Below are 24,423 nucleotides of genomic sequence, written 5' to 3' on the forward strand. Positions count from 1 at the left end.
TTTGGAGTGTGGGAGGAAACCGGAGGACCCGGAGAAAACCCACGCGGGTCCGGGGAGAACATGCAAACTCCACACAGGGAGGCCGGACCGGGACGCGAACCGGCGACCTCTGCACTGTGAAGCCGGTGTGCTAACCACTCGACTACCGGGCCGCCCTGACATACACTTATATTGTGATAATAATTTATGTTAATGAGAAGTAGGCTGTCCTGCCCCCTATGTAAATGTCTTGAACGAAACAAAGGTTGATGCAATTATCCTGGTATGAGAAGAGAGTCCAGACTTCCCCCGTTTTGTGTAAATCCCGAGATAAGAATTTCATGTCAAGGGAGCTTGACAGCCCTCAAGGACTTTCTTGAGGTAGGGAACAGAGAAGATAATTGTGGGGTGTTGATCACTCATGAAGGGAAGTGGATACAGACATAACAATATATTCTTTGTGTAAGAAATGAAACAGATGTTTCGGGGAGAATGGTACCAGTAATACTCATAATACAGCTACATTCCTCAACAATCCATCTCTTGATCACAATCAATATTGTGATCAATAATTATCTCCATGTCATCTATAAAAATCGGTCTCGCGAAAAGCACAGGCAGTGTCAAACAAACTACAGTGCAAAAAAAAGTTTTAGCAGAGCTGGTACCAGTAATACTCATAATACGGCGACATTCCTCAACAGCTCCATTTTTTAAAACTTCGGTTTAGAGAAGTGGCTATGGGAGATAAAGAACAATAACTCCCACAATAAAAGTGAACGTGGGACTTTTCAGCAGATTGGCAGTTAAAATAGTGCCTGTTTGTCAAAAAATACAAAAAAATGTAAACAAAACAGAAATGTTTATACAAAATAAAATATATTAACGTAATGTTATTTTATTTTTTGCGAGCGCAGTACTCTGTAAGAACAACAATTTAAATTAAATCTGCAAACAGTAATGTATAGGTTTCGTTGGCATTGTTCAAAATAATCCTAAAAAACCACGACGATGAGAATATACTAGTTTTATTTTGAAATAAAATACCGGATGGAGATTGGGGTATTGGCTGGACTTAATTTACACCGACGTGACGCCTAGCATGATGGCTATGGTTCAAACAACGCGTTAATCGTCACATTCGTTTCCATTTTCGAATGCCTGTTGAGTCGAACGATATTATTGCGTCGACTTTCTCTAGCCACGACAACACACGAGGTACGTGAAGGAAAACTTGTCACTCTTTGTTGAATTAAAATAGTGTATGGGAAATCGTGAACATTAGTTTTGAGGAGGTCCCTGAAAGTTCTGCCCCAAATTTGTTTTCGTAAGAAATGCAATGGTCCTGTGAAATCTCAATGAAAAGCCTGCTGTTTTGGACGTGTCCAAAAATGTTGCATAAATTGTTACATGGGTCAATTTGGAAGATGTAAAGTAGTCTGGAAATAAAACTCCTACAAAGAATAAGCATAAATAACCTAAAGGGGTGTTTACACTGCAACTTTTACTCCGGTGTCGCACCAGGTTTGCTCCCATTGTGTTTATAGTGTGTACAGTCATGTCATGCCGGCGTAGCCGCTAAAACAGCTAAAATCGGGGAAAAAATAATCCTGCTCAGGAAGTGGTATTTACTCAGGAGTAAATGTTAGCTTGCGACCTTTGAATGCAACACGGCGAGACTTGCTTCTTGTGAGTAGTGTTGTTTGCACAGGGTGTTCGTGCACTTTTACTTACAGTACAGAGAAGGTCAGAAGGAATTGCATTGTTTCTTTGTAGATATGGAGAAAGCGTATGACAGGGTGCCCAGAGAAGAGTTGTGGTATTGCATGAGGAAGTCTGGAGTGACAGAAATGTCAGAGCGGTGCAAGACATTTATCATGATTGTAAGAACGTTGTGAGGTGTGCTGTCTGTGTGACGGAGGAATTCAAGGTGGAGGTGGGACTCCACCAGGGGTCAGCTCTGAGACCTTCTTATTTGCTATGGCGATGGACAGGCTGACAGACGATGTTAGACAAGAATCTCCTTGGACCATGATGTTTGCAGATGACATTGTGATATGTAGCGAGAACGGGGAACAGGTGCCGGAGAAACTAGAGATGTGGAAATATGCCCTGGAAAGGAGAGGAATGAAGATCAGTCGCAGCAAGATGGAATATATGTGTGAATGAGAGGGATCCAAGTGCAAGAGTGATGCTACAGGGAGAAGAGATAAAGAAGGTGGAGGATTTTAAGTACTTGGGGTCAACTGTCCAGAGCAATGGAGAGTGTGGAAAAGAGGTGAAGAAGCGTGTCCAGGAAGGCTGGAGCAGCTAGAGAAAAATGTCAGGTGTGATGTGTGATAGAAGGCTTTCAGCTAGGATGAAAGGAAAAGCGTATACAACAGTGGTGAGACCAGCCATGATGTTTGGACTGGAGACACTGAAGATCTACTGAAGAAAACACAGGAAGCAGAGCTGAATGTCGTAGAGCTGAAGATGTTGAGGTTTACTTTGGGAGTGACCAGGTTGGATAGGATCAGGAATGAGTACATTAGAGCAGTGTTTTTCAACCTTTTTTGAACCAGGGCACGTTTTTTTTACATTGGATTTTTTTTGCGGCACACCACGAACCATCTCGCAGGAAAGATGCAATTGTCGACGTGTTGCCACATGGACGAATATTAAATTATCCTCCCGGTCTTTTCAGCACGGACACAGGACAATGACATAATCTTGGCAGAAAATGATTCATAAATGTTTGTAAAAATTTTAATTTGAAAAAGGGGCATTGGATAGTTTCTCACGGCACACCTGACGATCTCTCACGGCACACTAGTGTGCCGCGGCACAGTGGTTCAAAATCACTGCATTAGAGGGACAACTCATATTAGAGGCTTTGGACAGAAAGTCAGAGAGGCCAGACTGAAATGTTTTAGACATGTCCAGAGGAGAGAGAGTGACTATATCGGGAAAAGGATGCTGAGCCTTGAACTTCCAGGCAGGAGACCGAGAGGAAGACCGAAGAGGAGAGGTTTATGGATGTTGCCAATGCTGGTGTGAGAGAAGAGGATGCACAAAACCCGGATAGATGGAGGACATTGATTCGCTGTGGCGACCCCTGAAGGGAAAAGCCGAAAGGAAAAGAAGAAGAAAATTTGTGCAGTTTTACTTCCGCTATCTCTCCGCTCTGTATCCTCCCTTTCGCACTTCACACAGAAACTGTTGTCTAAAGCAAGGGGGGCTGCACCAGGTTTAACATGCTTCTCTTGAACACATTCACTGCCACACGATGTGCAAAAACCTGTCCTCTGAGGTTTTTTTTGTCATTTTCACTCAAATTGCAGGACCCACATAATATTGAATTTTAAGGCTACATAAACATTCAATACAATGTTAGAGTTCATTTCTAGTTATCTTATTTGGTTCTGGAGATATTGGCTCTTCAAATAAGGTGGTTTCAGCAAAAACACCTGATTTTTATCAAGAAGCCGAGAAAACCAGCTTTTTCTGCAGAGAAGCAAATTCAAGCAAAATGGTGACCAAGGTTCATATTTTTTAACTTCCGGTGACATCTCAAAATTCTGGACAGTTATTTACTTCGATGAAACAACAAAAGAAAAAATATTTTTAATGACACAACTGCATTTACTTAGATTTAGAACTGGAGAACCAGAAACACAGAACAAAAAGCATCTACAGTAAAGTCTCGTTATATCCATATTCAAGGGAGTCCGAAAAAATATCGATATAACCGGGACTATCGATATATCCGATCCTGCGCCGAACTGCATTAAACAAAAGCCGCCAAAAGAGGGCAGCCAAGCGCCATATAAGAAACGGAGCTGGCCATGAGCTCCCTTTTTTTTTGGGTGAGAGATGTTCCCCCAATGTTGCCTCAAAATGGCACATATAATTCTTTAATGATTGTAAACATGTATGCTTTAATCTTCAGAACTACAGTGTATTTGAAACATATTCATAACGGGATGTGTAACAAGAAAGCATATTATCCGAATCTGAAGCCATTGTTTGGATTCACAAGCAATGCAAGACGTCTTGGCGTGAAGTCATTTTTATTTGCATTTGAATAAAAAGTGACATCGGCTGTCCTTTAATACACAGTATGGAATGTTAATAATTTTCAAAATCATCGCGCTTCAGCAGACAAAACAAGAAACATTGTTGCAAAAAACGATTGCATTCATATACAGTACAGTGGGCATGTACATAACACAACAGGGAAACTGCAACACTTACATCTTACTGTATTATGTATACAATTTAAAAAAGTCATCAATCTTCTGCTTCCCATTTTTACCTTTTAACACAAACACTTCAATCTCGTCTGCTACACACGAGCTAGCGTCTGAAAATGAAAATGGCTCTGCTACACGGGTGCTGGGCACGTAACCAAGTCACCTGACCAAGTCGACCAATGGCGCGACTGATGGCGTGACACGTAACCAAGACACGTGACCAAGTTGACCAATGGCGCGACCGATGGCGTGTCACGTGACAAAGTCACACGGCCAAGTCGACCAATAGCGCGACCGATGGCGGCTCATGTGACCAAGTCGACCAATGGCGCGACTGATGGCGGCTCACGTAACAAGACACGTGACCAAGTTGACCAATGGCGCGACGGATATATCGATATAAACAACAAAAATGGCCGGCGGGGGATGAAAAGGAGCACCGTAATAACCGGATTATCGTAATAACCGGGTATCGTACTAAACGGTACTAATTATACATAAAAAGACTAGAAATGTGCAAGGGAAATGAAAATAGTATTGTAATAAGCGGTACTGTCGATATAACCGATATCGATATAACGAGACTTTACTGTATTTACAGATGTATACATCTATTTCATCTTCTTATCTTTTCGCACTCTCCGTGGGAGTTGGGGGGGATACTCCCCTCAGACCAGGCTCTGTAGAAATATTCACAAATATCATCATACGGTAGGACTATAATCTGACAACATCTAACGGGTAAAAAAGCATCAACAGTGAGCTTGAGGCAACAGTAGCATCACAGGTGCGTTTGTGATGTCACAGGATGAACGTAACGGTACATAACTCGACGAACTGGCTCTTTGAACATCACTGATCTGAACTATAATAGATTATTCCATGAGGAATTCAAGCAAAATACAACTAACACGTGGATGCACAGTTTTATTTTGTCTAGTATTTCTGCATCTAGGCGAGTCCTCTGAGCAGTGTAACATTACACATCATTTTATCAGAATCATCTTTATTGCCAAGTATGTAGGACACACAAGGAATTTGTTTCCGGTAGAACACGCTGCACTAGTATCGTTGTCAAAAAAACTGCTAAGTGGCACTATTCAGTTCCATTTTGGCTACTGTTGAAAGAGTTCAAAGAGTTAATGGCTTGGGGGAAGAAGCTGTTTAAATGTCTGCTGGATTTGGTGCGCATGGATCGGTAGCGCCTGCCTGAGGGGAGTAGCTGGAAAAGGTGGTGGGCAGGGTGCGGAGGGTCCAGTAGGATTTTCCGCGCCCTAGTTTGGATTCTTGCAGTGTGCAAGTCCTCGAGAGTGGGTAGGGCGGTGCCAATGATTTTTTCCGCCGTCCTAACTGTCCGTTGAAGTCGGATTTTGTCCATTTTTGTGGCGGCCCCGAACCAAACAGTGATGTAAGAACACAGGATGGATTCGATGACAGCCGTGTAGAAATGTTGCAGCACCTCCTGTGGCAGGCCATGCTTCTTTAGCAGCCTCAGGAAGTACATTCTCTGTTGGGCCTTTTTCAGGATAGAGTTGGTGTTGACCTCCCACTTCATGTCCTGGGAGACTGTGATTCCCAGGAACTTGAAGGTCTCAACGGTTGAAACAAGGCAGTTGGATAGTGTGAGGGGTAGCTGTGGTGATGGATGTTTCCTGAAGTCCACGATCATCTCTACTGTCTTGAGCGTGTTCAGCTCCAGGTTGTGCCGGCCGCACCAGAGCTCCAGCTGCTCCACTTGTTGTCGGTACGCAGACTCGTCGCCGTCTTTGATGAGACCGATGACCGTGGTGTCGTCTGCGAACTTTATGAATTTGACAGCTGGGTGCGTTGAGGTGCAGTCGTTCATGTAGAGAGAGAAGAGCAATGGAGAGAGGACGCATCCCTGCGGGGCTCCAGTGCTCGTGGTTCGTGTTGTGGATGATATATTTCCCAGTCTGACCTGTTCTGTCCGTCCTGTCAGGAAGCTGAGGGTCCACTGGCAGATCGTAGGGGACACGCCAAGCTGGAGAAGTTTGGGGATGAGGAGTTCTGGGATGATTGTATTGAACGCAGAGCTGTAGTCCACAAACAGGATCCTTGCGTAGGTTCCTGTGTTGTCAAGGTGGTCGAGGATGTGGTGCAGTCCGATGTTGACTGCATCCTCCACAGACCTGTTTGCCCAGTAGGCAAACTGAAGAGGATCTAGCAGAGGTCCGGTGATGTTCTTTATGTGGTTCAGCACGAGGCGTTCAAAGGACTTCATGACCACAGACGTCAGAGCAACAGGTCTATAGTCGTTCAATCCTGAGGGTGCTGGTTTCTTTTGGAACTGGGACGATAGTAGACATTCTTACTTGTGTGGGCAGTCTTTAGCCCAGTGCAACGTGCTTTGGCATATTGCATACTTGGATTGCCGTCCTTACTTGTCCAGAGCATTTTGACCCTTCTGTCAAGGTTTTTTTGCCAGCCACCGCTTTTTTTTTCATCGCTGCTCCATGGCATACTTTTCCCTGGCTGATTCCCTCAGCCCCCACATTTCTGTCCTTTCCAAATATCCTCTTCAGCGCCGACTTTATATTAGCAAACGTTAAGTGACTGCATGCTGTTAAAGCCAACTGTCTGTCAGATCCAAACACGCCATATCGAGCAGCTTGAAGGCTAAAACAGCGTCGGGTAGCTACATTTTGTATTTCCGCATTAGTGAATATCATTATTCAAACTCAATAATATAATCCACCATGGACCCGTTAACATCTTTCACAATACGGTCAAAATTGGATTAAGCTTCGTATATCCTATCCTTTTCTTTTAGGAACAATCCATCAACGATGTCAAATAAAGTGTCAGTTCCCATGTCTTGATTTAGATAATCTATGGGAATTTCCATCACCGTCTCTCATGCCCTACCTCAACGTCCCAAAGCCACTGCGAGGGCTTGCATTGTCGGTGATCTTGTCCAAAAATCGACCTCATTTTTCCAGCTTTCGTAGGGTTTTCCTTCTTCAAAAGTTGGAGGGACTGTGTAGTAGCTAACCATCCTCTGCTTTCAGTGGTAAGCTGAATAATAATAACTCCACTTGTAAAAAGATTGAGGAACACTATTTCTCATCTGCACACGAAGACCAACTGTTCAACCACCCCCTGATGCCCCCTCAATCCCTTGTTCCGATTTCTCCTTGTGAAGACAACACTGCCCTTTAGCAGTGTGATATGGTTACCGTTATTGCTAAAAATAAAACATGAATACATTTGGGACTGGCGCTCCACGTCACACTTTTCAATTCCCGAATGAATTCGGGAATGAGCGAATGAGTTAATGCAGTATATCGCAACAAAATACATCGGTACAGCACCAATGCAAATGTGTGCCATGCTAACACCCCTTTCTATGGCTGGACGAATAAGATCTTATGAGATGACGAATGAATTGTAATGGATGTTGTTAAAATCATTCATTTAAAGTTTGTTACTGTGTTGCCAATTAGGAACAATTCGTGACGGCTTGAACCTGGGATGCCAGAGGGGATGGACCATTTGGGTGCCCGCTCTCAATTTATAGACATCCAGACCCTCCCCACGTGGCAACAGCTGAAGCTGGATGGCGAGCACATTCCACTGGATCTGAATGACAGCTTGCTCGGCCAGCAGTACTACCCTTCGCCTTTCCCCTTCAGGCCAGACATAAATGGCAAAATCATCCTCTTGTGAGTTTTCTTGTAAACATGCTATCAGATACTGTATTTGCCAGCTTTATATTTATTTTACCCCTTATTTGTTTTGCAAAAGTAAAAACATCTCAAGATATTAACACCCACCGCGATTACCTTATTCAACTCAACTGAATGACAAGGCTTTTTCAGTTGGAATGTTTTTGTTTGAGTTGTTTATAAACATGCATGTCAAAAGGCATCAACATTTAAAAGACACTCAAGGCACTTTCCCATGAAGCGTGAGAGACGCAGCTGCATGTCAACAAGATGATACATGGGTATTATACTGTACACAATGACAGAAAGTGTTTTAAAACTATTTTTTTATATACAGTATATATATTAATTCATACATCTTCCGAACCGCTTTATCCTCACAAGGGTCGCGGTGGGTTCTGGTGCCTATCCCAGGTGTCTTCGGCACTTCACAGGGGATACCGTGATGAAAATTTCAGAGCCCTCCATGGTTTTTAAGTGGGAGAAATTGCAAAACAGCAGGGTTTTCAAATATGCATTTTATTCACTGTAAATAGTACACACACACACATACCAATGTCAGGTTTAGTTGTGACCCATTCTATAAAGCAGGACTGAGGTGTTGTGTACACCACAGATGTCAGTCAAGGCCAAATCTGGCATACAGGTGCATCTGATTCAGGATGATACATGCAGTGCAGGTGGATTTCTAATGGGCGGACTAACAGGTCTTTCAGGGTCAGAATTCTAGATGATACATAGGTGTAAAATACGTATTTGCAGCTGTATCACAAATCATGCATGAAAAAAATCATGCATTGTAATTTCTGAATTTTCTGTTTAGTTTATCTCTCTCACGGTGGGCATGCACCTAAAATGAAAATTTCAGACCCCTCCATGATTTCTAAGTGGGAGAAATGGCAAAATAGCAGGACGTTCAAATACTTTTCTTCACTGTATTTAAATAAACACAACATCAATGGTTACTCACCCCTTTTTTAATACAAAAGCATGTAATCAGAATTGAATGATTGAAATGATATGATGAATGTTAAAAAAATAACCTTATAATTAAAAAGACTTATCATATTGATGTGGGTTAACGTCTGCCTTCCAAGATGTTGCATGTGCAAACCACTATCAATTTGACCAAAGAATCTACCACACATTATCGTGGGTTCTACCAGTTCTACAGTTAACATAAGCCTTACCACACCATGTGACAAATGTTTTATTCATAAATTACCATGTCTCCAATCTCATTTGTAGAATAACCAAGACTGTTTCATTATATTCTTCATGGTGATGAGCCTTTAGATCTAAGGAACAACTTCAAGATAAGGCTCAGAATTGTGCCTACCGTTGTATCTCTCTCTCGTGTTATAATCACCATTACAGGTGAGTGTAGTGATACAGCCTTCAGATGTCTGTGTAAGCTCTCAGTCGATGAGAAGGTTTCTTCAGCCGTCATCTGTACAAAAGTGAAGGTTTCGGACGTTTCGCCTCCTATCCAAGCGGCTTCGTCAGCGAACTAAAGTCTGACTGGTCGTATCGGCCCTATTTATATATCCCTAATGTCCAGACATGGTGGCGCCGGACACAGCTATGATAGGTCCCTACTCTCAGGTTGAGGGGGCAGAGGACCCCTCCCTGTGGCCCCACTGATTGTTCCTACATTCCTGACTAACGACTGGCCTGTTACCCACGCTCCCACCGGTATCACCTCATCAGCATAACGACCCTCATCAGCATTACGAAAGTTGCCTAACCTGTTTTGCCTAAGCAGGCTATTGTATGAGCGATCCAAATTGAACCTCACCCCACCAGACCGGTTTAATGAAGGATTTTGTTGTTTTATAAGAATCGCTTCTTTTACCCCCCTTTCAAACCATCTATGTTCTTTCGCTAAGATTTTAACCTCGTTGTCGTCAAATGAGTGGTTGCTAGCTTTTAGGTGCAAATGTACTGCCGATTGAGGTCCACTTATATTATCCCTGCGATGTTGATAAAGTCTTTTTTTGAGAATTTGTTGAGTCTCCCCAATGTACTGCTCTTTACAATTTTCATTCTTGCAATGTATGGAATAAACTACATTACTTTATTTTTCATTTGGTAGCCTATCTTTTGGATGCACTAATTTTTGCCTTAACGTGTTTATCGGTTTGAAATAAGTGGGAATTTTATGTTGCCAAAGGACTCTTTGTAATTTTTCAGAACGTCCTGCAATGTACGGTACTGCTACTCCTCTCCTTTTTGTATCTTGAGAATTATTGGCAAAACAGGTTAGGCAACTTTCGTAATGCTGATGAGGGTCGTTATGCTGATGAGGTGATACCGGTGGGAGTGGGGGTAACAGGCCAGTCGTTAGTCAGGAATGTAGGAACAATCAGTGGGGCCACAGGGAGGGGTCCTCTGCCCCCCCAACCTGAGAGTAGGGACCTATCATAGCTGTGTCCGGCGCCACCATGTCTGGACATTAGGGATATATAAATAGGGCCGATACGACCAGTCAGACTTTAGTTCGCTGACGAAGCCTCTTGGATAGGAGGCGAAACGTCCGAAACCTTCACTTTTGTACAGATGACGGCTGAAGAAACCTTCTCATCGATGGACCACTCCTGTACGACTGAGAGCTTACACAGATGTAAGCTCTCAGTCGTACAGGAGTGGTCCATCGATGAGAATGTTTCTTCAGGCGTCATCTGTACTTTTTTGCCCTTCGGATGGTTCATTCCAAAAATCTGTGGTAGAGGATCTGAGCTAAAATGGACACCACCCAAAGGGACTCTAGATAACCGCCGCCTGGTGGCAGATCCAATCCAAATGTGAATTTCTATTCACAATCCTACATTTGCTATGGTGACCTGTTCCCAGAATCACCCGGACACAGACCCGCCCGACCCCATGGCGCCCGCCGCCACCTCCCCCGATGACCGGCTTGACACTTAGAAAATATTTGAAAGTCAACACATAGAATAGAGGCCGCCGTTCAGCCCAGGAAAGCTTGGGGCTTAGCTACACCCCTGGAAGTGTGATAGCGACAGGGTTGGGGGACGAATCCTCCATCGGCAGCCGCGCGCGTCCCGGACGGTGGCAGTGGTGGGGGGCCGGAGCCCGTCGAGGACGGTCCGGTCTGCGTTTAGGGGAACGGGGGACAGCGGACACCTCCCCCCGCCGCGCCGAACGCAGCTCGACCACTGGCCTGGGGTGCGCCCAGATGATGTGCGCATCGCCCCGGCGGCGGGGGAGACCTCCCGCGGGTAGGCGTCGTGGAATAAGTCTTCTCGGCACCCTGAACACAAGCCCCAGCTGTCCGCCCGTGCTGGTTCCCTGTCGGTCTCAAAACCATCGTAAACGACCGGCTTGACACTTATTGAATAGAGGCCGACGTTCAGCCCAAGCGGCCCGCCTTTGGTGGTTCCCTGTCGGCCTCAAGACGTCCGTAAACGAGAGGCGGCGGCGGGCGCCATGAGGGCGGGCGGGTCTGTGTCCGGGTGATTCTGGGAACAGGTCACCAGGCACGGGCCTTAACCCACCCTCCGCGCACGTGCATCTGGAGATTAGAGGCCAACGTTTAGCCCAAGCTGCCCGCCTGTGCTGCGGGACCTGACAGAGTGTCCCCCTCCTGTCTGAAAGTCTGCGCTGACCAGCTGGCTGCGGTCTTCACACAAATCTTCAATAGATCCCTGGAGCAATGTGAAGTTCCATCCTGCTTCAAACAGTCTACTATCGTCCCAGTTCCAAAGAAACCAGCACCCTCAGGATTGAACGACTATAGACCTGTTGCTCTGACGTCTGTGGTCATGAAGTCCTTTGAACGCCTCGTGCTGAACCACATAAAGAACATCACCGGACCTCTGCTAGATCCTCTTCAGTTTGCCTACTGGGCAAACAGGTCTGTGGAGGATGCAGTCATCATCGGACTGCACCACATCCTCGACCACCTTGACAACACAGGAACCTACGCAAGGATCCTGTTTGTGGACTACAGCTCTGCGTTCAATACAATCATCCCAGAACTCCTCATCCCCAAACTTCTCCACCTTGGCGTGTCCCCTACGATCTGCCAGTGGACCCTCAGCTTCCTGACAGGACGGACAGAACAGGTCAGACTGGGAAATATATCATCCACAACACGAACCACGAGCACTGGAGCCCCGCAGGGATGCGTCCTCTCTCCATTGCTCTTCTCTCTCTACATGAACGACTGCACCTCAACGCACCCAGCTGTCAAATTCATAAAGTTCGCAGACGACACCACGGTCATCGGTCTCATCAAAGACGGCGACGAGTCTGCGTACCGACAACAAGTGGAGCAGCTGGAGCTCTGGTGCGGCCGGCACAACCTGGAGCTGAACACGCTCAAGACAGTAGAGATGATCGTGGACTTCAGGAAACATCCATCACCACAGCTACCCCTCACACTATCCAACTGCCTTGTTTCAACCGTTGAGACCTTCAAGTTCCTGGGAATCACAGTCTCCCAGGACATGAAGTGGGAGGTCAACACCAACTCTATCCTGAAAAAGGCCCAACAGAGAATGTACTTCCTGAGGCTGCTAAAGAAGCATGGCCTGCCACAGGAGGTGCTGCAACATTTCTACACGGCTGTCATCGAATCCATCCTGTGTTCTTACATCACTGTTTGGTTCGGGGCCGCCACAAAAATGGACAAAATCCGACTTCAACGGACAGTTAGGGCGGCGGAAAAAATCATTGGCACCGCCCTACCCACTCTCGAGGACTTGCACACTGCAAGAATCCAAACTAGAGCGCGGAAAATCCAACTGGACCCTCCGCACCCTTCCCACCACCTTTTCCAGCTACTCCCCTCAGGCAGGCGCTACCGATCCATGTGCACCAAATCCAGCAGACATTTAAACAGCTTCTTCCCCCAAGCCATTAACTCTTTTAAGTCTTTCAACAGTAGCCAAAATGGAACTGTATCGTGCCACTTAGCAGTTTTTTTGACGACGATACTAGTGCAGCGTGTTCTACCGGAAACAAATTCCTTGTGTGTTCTACATACTTGGCAATAAAGATGATTCTGATTCTGATTCTGTGCTGGTTCCCTGTCGGCCTCATAATCTCCATGGCTTGGCACTTGGAGAATAGAGGCCGACGTTCAGCCCGAGCTGCTCGTCTGTGCTGGTTCCCTGTCGGCCTCCAGACTTCCGTGGACCGGAGCCGGGGGTCCCCGACTGCAGAAGCGGAAGGCGCAGCGGTACGTCGGGTCACCGCCTCTGCCCTGGCCACGGCCCGGACGTGGCCGGCGTCGGGGCACCCTCCCCTTGCCGGTGCCATCGCGACCGGGCCACCTTGGAACCATACCCGAACCATACCTGCATCGCTACAGGAAAAAAAAAAAAACTCTCCCCGCCGTCGGCGACTGTCGTTCTTTCATTTGTAAAGAGTCCTTGGGTGTTTTAAATGCGCTTGGAAAGGAAATGTATAATTATTATTGTCATTTGTCATCCCTTGGTTCCCTCTCACGGCCGCTAGAAGAACTACAATGGCGGACACGTCTAGTCCTCGTAGTCTCAATTGGGGGGCGACTATCGGGAGAAGGATGCTGAGCCTTGATTTGTGGATGTTGTCAAGGAGGACGTGATGGTAGCCGGTGTGAGAGAAGAGGATGAGGAATGCCGACCCAAACCGTCTCAGTCTGGCCTCTCTTACTATCTCTCCTTCTACCTCTTCCTCTTCCTCTTCTCCTCCTCCTTTTCCTTCCGGCTTTTCCCTTCAGGGTTGGCCAGGGCGAATCGGCGTGTTAGATAAGATAACCATAAGAAATTGAGAAATTCCCAATTTACAGAAAAACGTATGAGAGGTAGATGTAGAAGAGTATGTACCTTTATATGTGAATAATTATCAACGATAAAATAAAAATATAAGCACCCGTACTTAAGACCACAACCGCCAGACCCAGGCTTTGCTGCCTGGGGCACCACCATGCCCCCAAGGATCCACCCTCATTGTTGACTCGTGATCACCTAAATTTGCTCATTGAGCATCAAGTCCGTAATATAAAATTCTGTATTTTCCTGTCTTTGCTTTTTACACAGAACCGAGAAAATTCTTTCTTCTGTGGAGTTCAGCCAGCGACGTCATCCCAGAAATTGGATTATCAGATTTACTTCTTTCACCATGTCATGTTTAAAACAGTTATCACCGTACAACAATTAAACTGTTACTCCAGACTCTGATTTATAAAGTACTTTTTGGACAATAATTTCTTTAAACACAGTTTGTGTGTGCGATAGACACTACCCTGGTAGCCGAAAATTCACGTTGCCAACATCTTGCCCACAGCACTGGTGATGTAGCGCTGCTGAACTGCACCGCCATCACAAATACCAGCAATGAACTGCTCAACGACAAGAACCCTGTATCAGAGCGCATCCATCAGCTGGCAGGGCCCGAGCTCAAAGATGAACTGCTCAAACTTAAAGGTTCCAAACACATTTTTATTTGTGTGTTACAAAAATGCTGAGCTCACTTTGGACTGTACAGGTGTTCATTCTAAATGTCTGTACTTACCCTTGTCTTTCCTGTGCAGGATGTCGTACAGGAGAGGCAAAGTATACAAAAGCCTTCAACCTGTCAGCAAGGTTCATCATCCACACAGTGGGACCAAAGTACAAAGCGAAGTACAAAACAGCAGCAGAGAGCTCGCTGTATAGCTGCTACAGGAACATCCTGCAGCTGGCCACGTAAGAATTACAAACTGATTTTTTTTATGTATGTTTGTCGATATATCTATACCATGGGCCTCAAACGCCAGTGCTTGAGGGGCGCTTTCCTGCTTGTTTTTCATCTGCCCCTGCTGTAAAACACCTAATTCAAATAAACAGCTCATCAGCAAATGTGCTATAGTATTATGATTAAAGAAGTAAACTGTACTGTACAATAAAGTCATTTTATTTACCTATGTGACGGTCGTTAATGGCTTGATGGAATGGAGTGTCCAGTTTCCTCAGCATTAAACACTTGATGAGGAACGTAACCGTCTTCTTTCACCATCTTGAGGAATGATCCCTTGTAGGTGCTTTCTCTGTGATAATTGTATCTAGTTCTTCATCAATTGTGATCTGTTTAGCTGGGTTGATAGCTTTTTGCATCAAGTGACTTGTGCGGGTTATTTGTGGAGCCTGATTGATGGGATATTTTAACCTTCCAGTGCTCACTCTGCTTTTGAATTTTCAAATTTGAAACAAGTCTAAATTTCACTGTTTTCTATCCATTTTCTTACCCTTTTTAGGTTTTTTTCTTTTATTTTTCACTTTTGTTTTTTGGTTTAAAATTCTGTCATCTCTTTTCGTGTATGTGTGATTTCTCTCACTCTCTCTGTCTGCTTGTCTCTTTAATGTTTAACCCCCCCACTGCTGGGTTCTTGACCAATCACGTTTAACCGATGACTGGGGGCGGGGAATAGAGCATTAAATGCAGTCGGCTGCCATTTTGTTGTTAGAAGAACGGGCTCGTTCGCGAACGACACATCACTCATTGTGGCAGCTCCGTGTGTATCCTGAAAAATAGTTCGTATGCCAAGGTAAAATTTTCATAAATTTAATGTTTGTAAACCAAAAAGTTCGTAAGCCAAGGGGTTCGTAAACCGAGGTCTCACTGTATAACGGTTTAATTTCTTTTTTTTATTTCATATTTCCATGATGACAGGTGAGGCTGTGCCTCACCTGCCTCCCCTGACTGCACGTCACTGAATAACAGTGTTGCCTTTCAAAGCTTTGCAGGTGTGCTGGTACTCATATTACCTTCGTTCACTTGCCATGACAACATAACATACATTATTTGCGTCTTTTTTATGTATGTGTATTTATTTGTAAATAAACATTTATCAAAAATAAATAATACAACTTGGATATAAAATACTGCATATTTCCCCATTGAGGGGTTATGAAAAGTTTTCTGATATAATGTTCAAAAGATATATACAAGGTGCATTATAAACATTTACTATCCTTTCTCATTGAGAAGTTAAGATAAGGTGAGTGCTTCATTACTTTTATTCACAATATTTTCAAGAACGAGGCAATGTGTTACACAATCCATTCGGTGATGCTGACGACTGTTTGGTCCAACATTGAAATTAACTAACAAAATAAAACAATGTCATACGAATTGTTTTAGGCTAAATTTTTGGGGAATTAACAATCTTGATTAATTGCAGTGCAATGCTAACATTTTTACGTGAACTGTCACAGAGGTGGGTAGGTCAAACAATTTTACTGGTTAGCCATTCACCTGCGGCTGGCCTACCCATCTATCAATGTTTGTCTTTTATTATTTCAAGCTGAACCAAAACGATAATGTCACTCGATAACTCCTTCATTATTATTTTAACCATGCTTCAATTGCTAAATTAGAGTAGCGTAGCACTAATTTTATGACTGGCAGTTGCTCAGCTCTGTCTCCTTCAGGGACGTACAGCTTACAACACACTCACAGAACCAATCCTTCATACTGACGACCAAAACCGGCTTATTGCCAATCTATTGTGGGACACTTAAAAATAAAAGTAAAGATATTCAATCATATTTCTACAGTCAATATTTAAATCATCCCCTTAACTCAAACAAAGAATATTCTTCTTTTCCTTTTCCCCAGCAAATCAGTGTCCTCCATCTTCAGAGGTTTGATTCACATAACTCAAACAATGAATAAACAAAGGAAATGACTTGTACATCTTCTTTACCAGTAGTTAATAAATCGTAGACATCTTTACGTTCTTGTCTATTTCACAAATAATTCAGGTGTATATTCTTTCTTTTTTTCCATGAGATAAAGATGCTTCAAAATATCAAACATCCTGAAATGAGTTGTGTGCTGCTATCACGCAATTGTGTGTCCAAAATTTGTATGACATTGAAGCATATTTTTCCCTGAACATTTTAGTGTAACTCCAAATGTTTCTTCAAGGTCTTGGACTTTTTCCCCTGTTTTACAAAGTAGAAATCTTATGAAACCTAAGCATTGACATGTGATCATCTCTCCTTAAAACAAGGGAACATTCGATGTCATCCGTTGGCTTCAGTGTACTCAGCACCACCAAACGAGGGTACCCGTTGGAGGACGCCACACACATCGCCTTCAGTAAGAGACACAAAATAACACAACTTGTATATTCATAAATAGCAGTGGTTGCACCATTTGTGGGAGTGCAACAGTGACCATGGTAATTACAAAGTTGGATTTTAGCTTGTAGCTTTCAAGGGCAGCATCTAACTCGAATAAAAAGTCATTACACTCTGCTTCGAATGGCAGATTTTTTTGGGTGTACAAAAAAAATCTACATCCAAGATCCAAATAGCTTTTAATCATTTCAAATATTTGTTTTCATTAATATGAACAATAACCTCTACATGACAAAAATGAGATTGACACCTCTGGTCGAGATAAATAGGCAAAGTAAATTTCTCATTCAAAAATACAATACATCCTTTTTCTCATGTGCTAAAGGAGAACACTCTGACCAGAAAAATAAGATCAGTGCAGTTTTTCCCCATGTTAGTGTGGATGAATAGGGCAAATGTGGACAAAAAAACCTTTGATATTCTTGCATGTCAACAGAAACAGTCTACCGGTACTTGCTTGGAACATTCCTCACCATTCAGTAGCAACATAAATTATTTAATTTCTTAATACAAGTCAAAATCGTAGGTTGTATAATGTTTCTGAACCAGAGAAACCATTCCCCCTTGCCGACGCTTGAGATAATCCATGACGAGGGAGCAACCATCAAACCTCTCCGGCTCCTTTAAGTCCGGGACAAAGATCAAACGTCAAGCACTGAGGAGGCTTGAGACTGGGGCTGCACACCAGAGACTGGAACTTGAGGGAGAAATCTATGGACCAGGCACTGGTAGACTTGGGGGCCGATGATTGTTTCATCGACACCTGTATTGCCTCTGTAATCAGTTGTCCGATCGAGGAGCTAGACGTGATTAAACGGTTCTCGATCTCGATGGGCAACTCCTGGCGAAGATTAATCATCAAACGGTTCCACTCAGATCAATCATCGAACGGTTCCACTCAAATAAAAATTATCAGTCAATCGTGTGGAATACCAAAGATTTTACCTCATGCAGTCCCGAGCCATCCCACTGATTCTTGGGTTACCTTGGTTTAAGACCCATAATCCTGTCATTTCGTCGGAGCGTCCCGTAATATCCAGAGTCCATTTTGCTACGAGCGTTGTCTCAGGTTGGCCGCAGGCGGGCGTAGTCTCCTTCGTAGCGAGCCATCTGAATCCATTTGCCTAGATGGTGTACCTCAGTGCTACTACCATTTCCGACAGGTTTTTAGCAAGGTTTTACACGGGATTTAGCAACGACAGCGCCAAATCTCTGCCACTGCATAGGCCATATGATTGTCCCATCGACCTGCAGGCCAATACCCCATTGCCTAACTCCCGATTGGATAAGGTTTTCTATCCTGAACAAGAAGCACTGAGGGAGGGAGGGAATCCTCACCTTCACTGTTGAACATCCAGGGTACGGACTTAGAGAATCTGTGGAGGACGCCAACATCTACCTCCTCCACTTGGCACTGCTGCACCTGGAGATTGCTGGGAGCACGGTGAGGATCATGTTCTTCGATTTCTCCAGTGCCTTCAACACCATCCAGCCTAATCTACTGGGGGACAAACTGCGGCATGTCGGCACCACCTTGGACCATTTTGGATTATAGATTACCTCACAAACCGACCACAGTATGTGAGGGCAAAGAACTGTGAGTCGGAAGGCTTCTCTTCAGCACTGCAGCGGCGCAGGGGACAGTCCTGGCTCCATTCCTCTTCACCCTCTACACCGTGGACTTCAATTACAACAGTCCTACCTGCCCCCTTCAGAAGTTCTCTGATGATTCAGTTATTGTCGGCCTCATGACTGAGGGAGGTAATCGGGAGAACAGGGGACTGACCAAGGACTTTGTGGACTGGTGCCAGCAGAATCGCCTCCAGATCAACACTGGGAAAACCAAGGAGTTGGTCGTGGATTTCTGCAGGAAACAATCCTCCCCTGCACCGTTGAACATCCAAGATACGGACATAGAGAGTGTGACCATGACTGGATGACAGACACAGGTGCCCTAATCAAAAAGGGACAGAGTCACCTCTTCCTACTCAGGAAGCAGGTCTTTTGGAGTTCAGGCGTCAATCCTAAAGACATTCTATGACTCTGTGGTTGCTTCAGCCGTCCACTATGGAATTGTCTGTTGGTCAGGCAGCATCACCAGCCGGGACAGAAACAGACTGGAGCGCCTGGTCAAAAGGGCAGCCTGGGCTGCTCGTTGGACTTTCTGGAGGAGACGAACAACAGACTGATGCTAGCGAAAGTAAAAGCTATGATGGACAGCTCCATCCCCTCGTGCCCAACCTGACAGCACTGGGTAGCTCCTTCAGCCAGAGACTGTTACACCCATATATATATATATATATATATATATATATATATATATATATATATATATATATATATGTGACACCCGTGTATATATATATATATATATATATATATATATATATATATATATATATATATATATATATATATATATATATATATGACATCGATGGACCACTCCTGTACGACTGAGAGCTTACACAGACATATATATATATATGACACCCGTATATATACAGTAAAGTCTCGTTATATCGATATTCAAGGGAGTCCGAAAAAATATCGATATAACCGGGACTATCGATATATCCGACCCTGTTTGCATGTAATTTTCTCCGTGCGTGCATAGAAATGGTATCGATATAACCGGGACTATCGATATATCCGATATCGATATAACGAGACTTTACTATATATATATATACATATATATATATATATGACACCCGTCACATATATATACAGTAAAGTCTCGTTATATCGATATTCAAGGGAGTCCGAAAAAATATCGATATAACCGGGAATATCGATATATCCGATCCTGCGCCGAACTGCATTAAACAAAAGCCGCCAAAAGAGGGCAGCCAAGCGCCATATAAGAAACGGAGCTGGCCATTAGCTCCCTTTTTTTTGGGTGAGAGATGTTCCCCCAATGTTGCCTCAAAATGGCACATATAATTCTTTAATGATTGTAAACATGTATGCTTTAATCTTCAGAACTACAGTGTATTTGAAACATATTCATAACTGGATGTGTAACAAGAAAGCATATTATCCGAATCTGAAGCCATTGTTTGGATTCACAAGCAATGTAAGACGTCTTGGCGTGAAGTCATTTTTATTTGCATTTGAATAAAAAGTGACATCGGCTGTCCTTTAATACACAGTATGGAATGTTAATAATTTTCAAAATCATCGCGTTTCAGCAGACAAAACAAGAAACATTGTTGCAAAAAACGATTGCATTCATATACAGTACAGTGGGCATGTACATAACACAATAGGGAAACTGCAACGCTTACATCTTACTGTATTATGTATACAATATATATATATATAATATATCGATATAAACAACAAAAATGGCCGGCGGGGGATGAAAAGGAGCACCGTAATAACCGGATTATCGTAATAACCGGGTATCGTACTAAACGGTACTAATTATACATAAAAAGACTAGAAATGTGCAAGGGAAATGAAAATAGTATCGTAATAAGCGGTATCGATATAACCGATATCGATATAACGAGACTTTACTGTGTATATATATATATATATATATATATATATATATATATATATATATATATACATACAGTAAAGTCTCGTTATATCGATATTCAAGGGAGTCCGAAAAAATATCGATATAACTGGGACTATCGATATATCCGACCCTGTTTGCATGTAATTTTCTCCATGCGTGCATAGAAATAGTATCGATATAACCGGGACTATCGATATATCCGATATCGATATAACGAGACTTTACTGTGTATATATATATATATATATATATATATATATATATATATATATATATATATATATATATATATATATATATATATATGTGTGTGTGTGACGGGTGTCACAACAGTGACTGTCTTCATCTCCACGATGCTGCCGTATTAATGAGACCAGACACGTGGATGTCTTTTTATTTCTGCAACACAGTATGGCAGAAGGGATGGGTGAAGTCGCATGGGTTTTGTCTTGTGATTAACCTGAATCTTCTCGAGATTGTTCTCAAATGCAAAACATTGTAGATAACAAAACAGACAATTCCAACGTGTGATCGTATAGTGGTTATTTACAGAAAAAGAGAATACAACACAAGTTCACTGTTATTTACAAGATGTCCCTGAACGCATCATGGGCGGAGATTCGGCAGAACACGCGGTGCGCTTGTAATGGCTGGCGCACAGTTCAACCCGCCATGGACACTCACGGGAAAATGAAACACGACACAAGAAACTAAATATTGTTCAATAAAAACGAAATGAAACAATTATTACCTGCAACACAGTATGGCAGAAGGGATGGGTGAAGTCGCATGAGTTTCGTCTTGTGATTAACTGCACAATAGAAAAGCACTATGAAGCACATGTGCTCCAAAGTTCCACTCGACAAAACGTGAAGTAAATAATGACACAAAAAGTAATCTGGACTCGAAATGAATAAGGGAACTAATTAGATAACACTAGACAGTATATAAGGGGAAACAAAATAAGATATTGTCATGAAAATGCGCGTTAATCGAGACCAACAGAAAATTGCGTTATACATTTATATACATATATACATATATGTGTATATTACATATACACATATATATATATATATATATATATATATATATATATATATATATATATATACACATATATATATGTACATACGTATATGTATGTATATATGTACATACGTATATGTATGTATATATGTATGTATATATATATGTATGTGTATATATATATATATATATATATATATATATATATATATATATATATATATATATATATATATATATATATATATATATATATATATATATATCGATGAGAAGGTTTCTTCAGCCGTCATCTGTACAAAAGTGAAGGTTTCGGACGTTTCACCTCCTATCCAAGAGGCTTCGTCAGCGAACTAAAGTCTGACTGTTCGTATCGGCCCCATTTATATATCCCTAATGTCCTGCTCTCTGTGTTCCGGCAAATAAACATCCTACTTGTTTGATCTAAACAAAGACCATCTCGAGTCTTTATTCTCCCAAATGCATCGTAAACACGCTGCAGATCTCAACAGCGTACCATGCAGACAGACACCCTCCCTCAGCCCCATTTCGCCTCGGACCCCTCGTGATCGACTTGTGACCACTCAGGTGCGATTGAGTAGTTAGACACCCACCCCTGCTCTGTTGTTTCTGTTACAAAAAAGAGTTTGGTGAATTCGGCAGCTGCTCATCAGCAAACGTTAATGTGTCCTTTTTCAGATTACCTTTGTGCTTTTATGTTTGTTTGAGGAAAATCATTCAACATAGACAATAAATCAACTTCAAGATCTACTAATCATTACAAAGTGACACATCAACCAATCCACTAAGCACTTCAACCATTAGTGTGTGGGCCTTCCAACTGCGGATGTGACTGTGTGAAGAATTAGCCAATTCCATTCTAAATAATGCTAAATGTGGGTGCGTGAGTGACATATTCCTTTTAAAGTTCCCCTCATTAATCCCAAATAAAGTTAGGATTTCCCTGGCATTTGTGTGGTGTCCTCCAGAAGGATTGTTGCAAACATCATGCTTATAAATGAAATTTATTATTATTATTATTATTATTATTATTATTATTATTATTATTATTATTATTATTATTACTACTACTACTATTTGGAACAGTTCAGAATTACCTCAATTTCTCACATACGCATGATGGCCCAGCACCCTTGCACCTACTCCTTACTTGTGTAACAACATTCTCGGTTATTTGGTCGTCCCTTTTTAAACCTGTTCTAATTTAACAGGTTTATTTTTGCATTAATGGTGGAACAAAATATCCATACCCAGTATCTTGGTCACATGTTTTTTTTAAATCACATCATCCTGGAATTTGAGGAGGTCATACGGACTTATTATATCCATAGTATTTGTTCACAGGAACAGTCCGCAGGTTCTTGGAGAAGCATGGAAGCACTATAGAGGCAGTCGTGTTCGCTGTGACCGACACAGAGGAGGTTTGTTCGACTTTGGTCCATCAATTGAACATGGATGTGAGGAATACCATATATTGAGTATGATTCTGTAGGTAGTGTACAGGAAATTGCTGCCTCTCTACTATCCCCGTTCGAAGGAGGAAGAGAGGCTGTGCCTGCCTCTCGTGCCGGCTGATATTGGTAACTCAGAAGGCGAGCCTGTTGTTCCTGAGAGGCAAATCCGCATCACTGAGAAACCAGGAAACTTAGAAGGTAAAACATTCTCACACTACACTTCTTTTAGGAACATTGCTCGATTGTATTGATTTTTTTATCAGTCCCACACAATTGCTGTATAAGAGCTTCAACAAAGGATCCAGAATTCATGGACCTGTGCCTTATACACAGAACCCAGATTGGTGTGATATTGCTGTGAGTCTGAACACAAAATAACACAAAGGCTTGAAACAAATGATGATTTTTCATAATTAAAAAAACACAGGCTTGCAAATAATTACAATTTTAATAATTTTGTTGAATTTTACGGGCAGGTCTTGATTGTCTATTTGTCTGTCCGTCCGTCCACCAGTCCACCCATCCGCCTGCGGGCGGGCGTACGTAAAAAAAAAAAACATTATGCTACACCAGCGGCTGAAACTTGCCATTGTATCTTACAAATTGCTGAAGATAGAAGAATTGAGCATCAGGGTACTTCTTGCCCCTTTCAAGGAGCATTTCCACATGTTGCGTGACGTGATGGTTCTTCAGCAACGTCTCCAAACAGTCATTTTCACAGTATTCAGATTAAATTGCAGTACTTGTGTTGGATTAATTTTTAAAAAATGAAATAAAAAACTTGATCTATGCTCCTTCAAAGTAGCCTGTTAGATGTGCAGTGATTCCATCTCTGCCAACAATCAATATACTTTCTGGATAGACAACATAAGGACATGAAATTTCTTTAGCCAATTTTGAGGTTTAAGTGTTTAGTTGGTTGAGTCAAAGTGTTCTGCCCAGCGCTCAAGTATGAGCAGTTTGTCCTTAAGTACCACAGAACCGTCTGCAGATCTGACTGGGACAATGTGTTGTCTTTGTGGACATTGCAAGGATTTTACAGCATCATAGAAAGTGTGTGTTGTTGTCTGCATGCCTCTGGATTTCTTGGGCCTTGCTCAGCCACCACTTCTTTTCCATAATGCTCAGCTGTTTCTGTGTTTCATCACGAATGGCCTTATATTGAGGGAGAGAAGTGGAGAGTGAGGGTTGGAGAGAAGTGCGGCATGGGCTTTGCACTAGTTCTCCAGAAGCTCCTGTGTGGCAGCTGTAGTTGAGACACCTTCGGGGTTGATGTTTCTTATGAGGAGGTCCAATTCTCAGCTCGAGCCTGGACTTGATCAGTCCAGCATTCAGCCCCAGGCATGGCCCGTGTAA

At 42.9% G+C, this 24,423-nt stretch overlaps 1 protein-coding gene across 1 annotated transcript in view; it reads left to right on the top strand.

Annotated features, from left to right (window-relative positions):
• Positions 1 to 1,057: 1,057 nt before the first annotated feature.
• gdap2 (ganglioside induced differentiation associated protein 2) overlaps positions 1,058 to 24,423 on the top strand; it is a 127,446-nt gene continuing 104,080 nt past the window's right edge. Inside the window, exons 1-7 of the mRNA XM_089003356.1 lie at positions 1,058 to 1,197; positions 7,679 to 7,897; positions 14,192 to 14,331; positions 14,439 to 14,592; positions 16,902 to 16,990; positions 22,958 to 23,034; positions 23,106 to 23,265. Coding sequence (XP_088859482.1) covers positions 7,707 to 7,897; positions 14,192 to 14,331; positions 14,439 to 14,592; positions 16,902 to 16,990; positions 22,958 to 23,034; positions 23,106 to 23,265 — 811 coding nt within the window. The 5' untranslated portion in view covers positions 1,058 to 1,197; positions 7,679 to 7,706. The remainder of the gene's footprint in view (positions 1,198 to 7,678; positions 7,898 to 14,191; positions 14,332 to 14,438; positions 14,593 to 16,901; positions 16,991 to 22,957; positions 23,035 to 23,105; positions 23,266 to 24,423) is intronic.

The sequence above is a fragment of the Hippocampus bargibanti genome, linkage group LG08 (assembly GCF_051943395.1).
Source record: "Hippocampus bargibanti isolate YZ-2025 linkage group LG08, ASM5194339v1, whole genome shotgun sequence".
Taxonomy (NCBI): Eukaryota; Metazoa; Chordata; class Actinopteri; order Syngnathiformes; family Syngnathidae; genus Hippocampus; species Hippocampus bargibanti.